This window comes from Miscanthus floridulus, chromosome 4 (assembly GCF_019320115.1).
Source record: "Miscanthus floridulus cultivar M001 chromosome 4, ASM1932011v1, whole genome shotgun sequence".
Classification (NCBI taxonomy): Eukaryota; Viridiplantae; Streptophyta; class Magnoliopsida; order Poales; family Poaceae; genus Miscanthus; species Miscanthus floridulus.
In genome coordinates, this window is record NC_089583.1 from 76029366 (window position 1) to 76038523 (window position 9158).

Here is a 9158-nt window from a genome sequence, read left to right on the forward strand (position 1 = left end):
CCTTCTTCTTCATGAATTTTTTCATCTTGCGCACAAAGAGAGCCATAGCTTCATCATCAATATCACTAAGATCATCATCATCACTTGATTCTTTCTTGGACTTGCCCTTGTTTTTTGATGATGATGAGCTAGCCTTGAATGCTATGCTTTTCTTCTTCTTGTCTTCTTCTTCCTTCTTGTCATCCTTGTCATCCCCCTCCCTTTCCACACGGTATGTCTCTTGTGTCATGACATCACCTAGTACTTGGTTAGGGGTAATATCCTTCAATCCTCCTCTTATGATGAGCAATCTCAACATCTCAAATCTTGGAGGTAAGCACATCAAGAATCGATGGGAGACATCATCATCCTTGATCTTTTCTCCCAAAGCCTTCAATTCATTGACAATTACTTGTAGCCTATGGAACATCTCTAGAATGCTCTCATCATCCTTCATCTTGAAACTTGTCAACTTATCCTTGAGGATGTACAATTTGGCACTCTTCACCGCCGGTGTGCCCTCATATGTTTCCTCAAATCTCTTCCACACCTCATTTGCTCTTTCACAATCCTTGATTTGCTCAAACACCTTGGAATCAATGGCATTGTATATGGTGTTGAGAGCCATTGTATTGCATTGCTTGTTAATCTTATCTTGGTTGGTTGGATCATCGGGATCAATGATAGCATAGTCATTCTCGGTCACTTCCCATACTTGATCATTGATTGAACCAAGATACATCCTCATCGTTCTCTTCCAATAATCATAGCATGTGCCATCAAAGAATGGTGGTTTGCCCCCCACATGGTTGAACACAACTTGAGCCATAATTTGACACTGAGGTTGTTAAACCTTCAATCAAACGGTGACCACGGCTCTAATACCACTTGAAAGGTCCTAATATGGCTAGAGGGGGGGTGAATAGCCTATTTAAAAAACTACAAATCAACTAGAGAAATTTGATTAGTATGACAAATAGCGTAATGCAAACTTGCTCTAGCTCTACAAGGGTTGCAAGCCACCTATCCAACAATTCTAGTTGCAATGATTACTTAGGCACCCAAACTTGCTATGTAACTACTCACTAAGAGCTCAACTAGATGAATGTAAAAATAAAGTAAGCTCTCAATTCTAATTACACTAAAGAGCTTGTATCAACTAGTTTGCAAGAATGTAAATAAGTGAGTAGGGTGATTATACCGCCGTGTAGGGAATGAACCAATCACAAGATGAAGATTAAGCCAATCACCGGGAGAATGCAAATGACAAGAGACAACCGATTTTTCTCCCGAGGTTCACGTGCTTGCCAACACGCTAGTCCCCATTGTGTCGACCAACACTTGGTGGTTCGGCGGCTAAGAGGTGTTTCACAAACCTCATCCACATGATAGGACACCGCAAGAACCAACCCACAAGTGAGGTAACTCAATGACACGAGCAATTTACTAGAGTTACCTTTTGGCACTCCGCCGGGGAAGGTACAACTCCTCTCACAATCACCGAAGACGGCCACGAACAATCACCAACTCATGCCGATCCTCCACCGCTGCACCGAGCCGTCTAGGTGGTGGCAACCACCAAGAGTAACAAGCAAAATCCGCAGTGCAACACGAATACCAAGTGCCTCTAGATGCAATCACTCAAGCAATGCACTTGGATTCTCTCCCAATCTCACAAAGATGATGAATCAATGATGGAGATGAGTGGGAGGGCTTTGGCTAAGCTCACAAGGTTGCTATGTCAATGAAAAGGTGCAAGAGTTATGGCTTGAGCCGACCAAGGGGCTTTAAATAGAAGCCCCCATCAAATAGAGCCGTTGGCTCAAAAAAATGGGCAGACCGCGCGTCGACCGGACGCTCCGGTCACACTTCACCGAACGCAGCACCGGACGCTCCGGTTGTGAATACCGAACGTGTCCGATCAGCATACCGGACGTGTCCGGTAGCCCCAGACTGCCATGTGTCCAGTTCAAATAAAACTTAGCCATCGCTGCCCCTTCTGCTGACAACCGGACGCTCACACTGGACGCAGAGTCACAAATGACCGGACGCTGAGCCGCAGCGTCCGGTGGAGTACAGTAAGCAACCACGCCCGACCGGACGCGTCCGGTGGTACCGGACTGGATGCTGCCAGCGTCCGATTGGCTGCTCTGTTGTCTGCTGCCTTTTCTGATTTACACCGGACGCGTCTGGTGTGGCGACCGGATGTGTCCGGTCGCTGAGTCTGCCACCGAAATACCAGACGTGTCCGGTCACATACCAGACGCGTCCGGTCACTCTATAACCAGCACGACTAACTCCTTTTCGACTCAATCTCCTTCACCCTTGCTCAAATATGCTAACCACCAAGTGTATCACCTTGTGTACATGTGTTAGCATATTTTCACAAATGTTTTCAAGGGTGTTAGCACTCCACTAGATCCTAAATGCATATGCAATGAATTAGAGCATCTAGTGGCACTTTGATACCGCATTTCGATACGAGTTTCACTCCTCTTAATAGTATGGCTATCTATCCTAAATGAGATCACACTCACTAAGCGTCTTGATCACTAAAACAAAATGGCTCCTACATTTTATACTTTGCCTTGAGCCTTTTGTTTTTCTCTTTCTTCTTTTCCAAGTTTAAGCATTTGACCATCACCATGCCATCACCATTGTCATGATCTTCGCCATTGCTTCATCACTTGGAGTAGTGCTACCTATCTCATAATCATCTTGATAAACTAGGTTAGCACTTAGGGTTTCATCAATTAACCAAAACCAAACTAGAGCTTTCAAGCTCCCGCGTCGCATAGGATCGGGTGTGACCGGTGTGTCGCCCCATTGCATCAAGGACAAGGACCGCTCCATCGACCTTGCCACCACAGTGACAAGCTATAGGGCTTGAACACGCCACCTCTGCTTATGAGATGCCACGTAGCGAACGCATGTATCACCCCTGTCCCCCCTTCAACTATAAAAGGGAGGGACCGGGGCCATTTCTAGGGACGGGCTCATGAGATAGACGAACACGGATAGACAAACTCACTCACTCATGCAAGCGACACTCTATAACATGCACGCTTCTCCACTGCCTGAGATCAATATCTCAAGCAATTCGCACTAGCTCCCTCTCTCACCCTGCTTGTTACCCCCTACTATAAGCACTTCAGTGCAAGGAATACAAGATCGATCTCTCAGACTGGACGTAGGGCACCTATTGCCTGAACCTGTATAAACCTTGTGTCTCTTTGCATCACCATCTAGGATTAGGGGCACGCAGTACATTTTCACTAGTTGGTTGAGGGCCCGCCAGGCCAAAACACCGACAGTTAGCGCGCCAGGTAGGGGTAGCTACTGTGTGTCATCTTTGTCATCCCGACAAGTTCCGGATGGCAGACCCTGTGTGACCACTGCGTCTCAGCATGATAATCTGGTTCGGGAGCCTAGAGTTCATGTCTCTAGGACATGAGTACGATATGGTACTCCTCTCACCCAGAGCCCCACCGACCATCGACAACATCATGCCCCAGCAGTCTAGGCACAGGCGGCGCCCAGGCTGCCACTCTCATCACACTCGCCAGGCATGGCGCGGGTGGGACCACCCCGACCCTGCGCAAGCCTTGGGCGATGCGCTGCGCTCCACCGGTATCCCATGCCTAGCTGTTGACACAAGGTCCCTAGTTTGGGACCTGTCTAGCCTGAGCCTAGACACGGGAAAGGCGCCGGTGGCATGCAGCGATGCCCCATCATCAAGCTCTGCCCCGCCACCTCCTGAGGAGTCTGCTTCGGTAGAGCAAAGCCCGGCGATGGCACCATCCCCGTACCCCTTCGGGCTGAGGAACGCCACCACCGCCTATGCTTCTATCTACGCTTCCGCACACGCGGAGCCCTCACGACGCCACCAACGCTTCACCCTCAACCTTGACTCACACCCACGCCAACTCCTCGGAGGAGGATGAGGCATGGGCCAGAGCAGACTTTTTCAGGCTTCGCAACCCTGAAGCTATGCACCGCTTCTTGGCCACGAGCGACTACTGTTTTGGTTACTCCGACTCCGACAATGAAGACACTTATGACCCCACTCGCGAGTGTTTCCACATCGAGCTCGGGATGCCAAGAGTGAGCGATGAGGACAAGGGGCCAGGCAACTATTCCTCGCTTCACCAGGGGGCAGGCGACGCCACACCTCCATGCATCGTGCCACCGGCAGCGTGGAATGGGAACCCCGAGGAGCTTTGACGCCTTGACTTGGAGAAGCTCCGTGAGCTTCAGGCCAAGGTCAAGCAAGACTGACTCCTACTGCAGTAGCTTCGAGACACTCTCGAGTAGGAGCAACAGGGTCATGGTGAGGGCGGAGTAGCCCGGCGAAGGGCTCGCGACATCAATCGCTGCATCAACAACGACGAAGGGGGTGAGCAACCGCTATCTTCAATCATGCTAGGCAGAATGTCATGGCAGTGGCAATGCTACTCCGTATGATGCTCGAGCCCTCTACCATGGAGGGACGACGGGCTCACGGTGAGCTCTGGGACCTCATTGAGACTGCCGTGGTGCAGCAGGCCGAAAGTTCCACCTCTCGATGGCGTGGAGGTGCCTTAGAATTTCCCACGACACCGCCTCGGCAGGACAGGGAGGCCTCGGTTCATCTTGAGCCCGCTCGAGCACCGATAGCCAATAGGGTCCACTCTGTGCACGACTGCCTCGGCAACCGACGTGAGGCGCAAGGCGACCACGATGTGGTCAGCAGGCGACGGTGCCACGACAATGAGGGGCCTGCCCACAGCTACCATCCACACTGAGGTGGCCACTACGACAGTGGGGAGAACCGCAGTCCTTCTCCTGAGCCGCTTGGCCCTTGAGTTTTTAGCAGAGCTATCCGCGATGCTCAGTTCCTGGCCTGGTTTTGGCAACCGGCCAACCTCACAAAGTACAGCAGAGAGACCAATCCTGAACTTTGGCTGGCCGATTACCACCAGGGCCTAGTGAAGCACACCCTCAAGGAGTGCACCATGCTCTGGTGTTACTATGCTAGGATCAGGCTCCTCGACGATGATGCCAAGAAGAGGGGCGTCGGTGACAGGGATGACGACAAGGACGATGGGTTCCCCGAGATACACAATGCCTTCATGATCTTCGGCAGGCCTTCAGCATGCCTCATGGCACGCCAGCAAAAGAGGGAGCGCCGGGAGGTCTTCTTAGTGAAGGTGGCCGCTCCCTGGTACCTCAACTGGTCCCAGGAGGCGATCACCTTTGATCAGGATGACCACCCCGATTATGTTCCGAACCCCGGGCAGTACCCACTTGTCGTCGACCCCATCATTGGTAATACCTAGCTCACTAAGGTGTTGATGGACGGAGGCAGCGGCCTCAACATCCTCTACGCCAATACCCTGGAGCTCGACCAGTCACAGCTCTGAGGTGACGCCATGCCTTTCCATGGCATTGTGCCGAGGAAACGCACGTGGCCCCTCGGGCGCATCGACCTGCCCATTTGCTTCGGTACTCCCTCCAACTACCGCAAGGAGGTCCTCACCTTTGAGGTAGTTGGGTTCAAGGGAACCTACCACGCCATCCTGGGGCGGCCATGCTACACCAAGTTCATGGCGGTCCCCAACTACACCTACCTCAAGCTCAAGATGCCGGGCCCCAACAGTGTCATCACTGTCAAGTCCACGTATGAGCATGCATACGACTACGACATCGAGTGCATCGAGTATGCCGAGGCTCTCGTAGAGGCCGAGACCCTCATCATCAACCTCGACTGACTTGGTAGCGAGGCACCCGATTCCAAGCGTCATGCTGGGACTTTTGAGCCCACGGAGGCCGTCAAGCTCATCCCGGTTGACCCCAACGGCTCTGACGATCGGGCGCTGAGGATCAGCGCCACCCTCGACATCAAATAGGAAGCCGTGCTCGTCGACTTTCTTCGTGCGAATGCCGATGTATTCGTGTGGAGTCCCTCGAGCATGCCAGGCATACCAAGGGGGTCACTGAGCACGCCTTGGACATCTGGGCCGACGCTAGATCGGTAAAGCAGCGCCTGTGCCGATTCGACGAGGAAAAGCGTAGGGCCATTGGCGAGGAGGTGCAGAAGCTTTTGGCAGCCGGATTCATCAAAGAAGTGTCCCATCTAGAGTGGTTAGCTAATCCTATATTAGTTAAGAGGAAAAATGGGAAATGGAGAATGTGCATAGACTACACCAGTCTGAATAAAGCGTGTCCAAAAGTCCCTTTCCCATTACCTCGAATCGACCAAATCATTGACTCCACTACGGGATGTGAAACCCTATCCTTCCTTGATGCATATTTTGGTTACCATCAAATCAAGATGAAAGAGTCTGACCAGCTCATGACTTCCTTCATCACACCATTCGGCTTGTACTGCTATGTGACTATGCCGTTCGGCCTCAGAAATGTAGGGGCCACATACTAGCAGTGCATGACCCATGTCTTTAGCGAGCACATCGGGTGAACCATCGAGGCCTACGTGGACGACATCGTGGTCAAGTCTAGGAAGGCCAGTGATCTCGTCGGTGACTTGGCGATAGCCTTCAGATGCCTCAGAGAAAAGGGCATCAAGCTCAACCCTGAGAAGTGTGTCTTCGGGGTCCCCTAAGGCATGCTCTTAGGATTCATAGTCTTGGAAGGCGACATCGAGGCCAACCCGGAGAAGTCCTCAGCCGTGACCAACATGGGACCAATCCGAGACCTTAAGGGAGTACAGAGGGTTATGGGATGCCTCACGGCCCTGAGCCGCTTCATCTCGCACCTTGGCAAAAAAGGCTTGCCTCTATACCACCTCCTGAGGAAATAAGAACACTTTTCTTAGACCCCAAGGCCGAAGAAGCCCTCGCCAAGCTCAAGGCATTGCTTACCAATCCTCCTGTCCTGGTACCACCAGCCAAGGGTGAGGCCCTCTTACTCTACGTTGCCACAATGACCCAAGTGGCCAGCGCGGCCATGGTGGTCGAGAGGTAGGAGGAGGGGCATGCCCTACCCATCCAATGACCTATTTACTTCATCAGCGAAGTGCTCTCCAAGACCAAAGACACGCTACCCCCACATCCAGAAGCTGATCTACGCCATAGTCTTGGCTCGACGTAAGCTGTGTCACTACTTTGAGTCCCACCCGGTGACTATGGTGTCGTCTTTCCCCCTGGGAGAGATAATCCATAACCAGGAGGCCTCGGGTAGGATAGCCAAGTGGGTGGTCGAACTCATGGGGGAAGCCCTATCTTTTGCGTGTCGAAAAGCAATCAAATCTTAGGTCTTGGCCGATTTCGTGGCTGAGTGGACCGACACCCAGCTACCACCTGCTCAAGTCTAGGCGGAATGCTGGACCTTGTACTTCGATGGGCCCCTGATGAAGACTGGGGTAGGCACGGGTCTGCTCTTCATCTCACCCCTCAGAGCGCACATGTGCTACATGGTTCGGCTCCACTTCGCTGCCTCCAACAACGTAGCCGAGTATGAAGCCCTCGTCAACAGTTTGTAGATCGCTATCGAACTTGGAGTGTGGCGCCTCGACATGCGGGGTGATTCACAGCTCATTGTCGATCAAGTAATGAAGGAGTCGAATTGCCATGACCCCAAAAATGGAGGCATACTACAAGCTGGTACGTCGCCTTGAAGACAAGTTCAACGGTCTCGAACTCAACCACGTCGCGCGTAAATTCAATGAGGCCGCGGACAAATTGGCAAAGATGGCATTGGCATGGGCCCTGGTCCCCCCGATCGTCTTTGCCAGAGACCTCCACAAGCCTTCCATCGACTATGCCTCGGCAGCAGAGAAGGGCCCACTGGTCGAGCCCACCACAGGGCTTGAGGCCCCCTCTGTCGCTGAGACTCCTTCGTCCAAGCCTGAGGTCATGGAAGTCAACGCGGAGCCTCTCGAGGCCAACCAGGGCACAGACTGGCGAGTCCCGTTCCTTGATTGCCTCGTTCGAGGAGAGCTTCCCATAGACAGGATCGAAGCCCGATGGCTTGCTCGGTGAGCCAAGACTTACGTCCTCAGCAACAGCGAGTTGTACAGGTGAAGCCCATCTGGCGTCCTCCAACGATGCATCACCACCGAGGCAGGTCGAGCCCTACTTTGGGACTTGCACGTGGGAGCCTGCGGGCACCATGCAGCGCCTCGGACGCTTGTCGGAAATGCTTTCCACCAAGGGTTCTACTGGCCAACGGCTGTTGCTGACGCCACCAAGCTCATACGCTCCTGTGAGGGATGCCAGTACTACGCACGACAGACGCATCTCCCGACCCAAGCCCTCCAAACCATCCCCATCACATGGCCATTCGCCATGTGGGGGCTCAACATGGTTGGGCCTCTGCAGAAGGCCCCCGGAGGCTACACCCATCTACTGGTGGCAATCGATAAGTTCTCCAAGTGGATCAAGGCTCGTCCGATCAATCGAATCAAGTCTAAGCAAGCAGTGCTGTTCTTCACTGATATCATCCACAAGTTCAGGGTTCCAAACACCATCATCACTGACAATGGGACGCAGTTCACTAGCCACAAATTCCTGATGTTCTGTGATGACCACCACATCCGTGTGGCCTGGTCGGCCGTGGGACATCCTAGGACAAATGGCCAAGTAGAATGTGCCAACGACATGATCCTACAGGGCCTTAAGCCGAGAATATACAACCGGTTGAAGAAGTTTGGCAAGAAATGGCTTACCAAACTCCCGTCAGTCATCTGGAGCCTGAGGAACACCCCGAGCTGAGCCATGGGGTTTACATCGTTCTTCCTGGTCTACGGAGCCGAGGCCATCCTCCCCACTGACTTGGAGTATGGTTCCCCGAGGCTATAGGCCTACAACGAGCAAAGCAATCGCACTACCCACGAGGATGCCCTCGACCAACTAGAGGAAGCCCGAGATGTTGCGCTACTACATTCGGCCAAGTATCAGCAAGCCCTACGATGCTATCAAGCCCGACACATTCAAAGCCGAGACCTAAAGGTGGGCGACCTGGTGCTGAGACTGAGGCAGAGCAACAAGGGCCACCACAAGCTAACCCCACCATGGGAAGGGCCGTATATCGTCGCCCAAGTGCTGAAGCCCGGGACCTACAAGCTAGCCAATGAGAAGGGTGAAATCCTCACCAATGCTTGGAACATAGAACAGCTACGTTGCTTTTACCCTTAAATTTCCAAGCATTGTATATATTGTTTCTCGAAATACAATAAAGAA

General features: G+C 52.5%; 1 protein-coding gene across 1 annotated transcript; it reads left to right on the forward strand.

Moving 5' to 3' along the window:
- The first annotated feature begins 7547 nt into the window (after window positions 1-7547).
- Window positions 7548-7958, forward strand: LOC136548668 (uncharacterized). The gene has a single exon (XM_066540108.1). The coding sequence runs from the start codon at window positions 7548-7550 to the stop codon at window positions 7956-7958; it is 411 nt and encodes a 136-aa protein (XP_066396205.1).
- Window positions 7959-9158: the final 1200 nt, after the last annotated feature.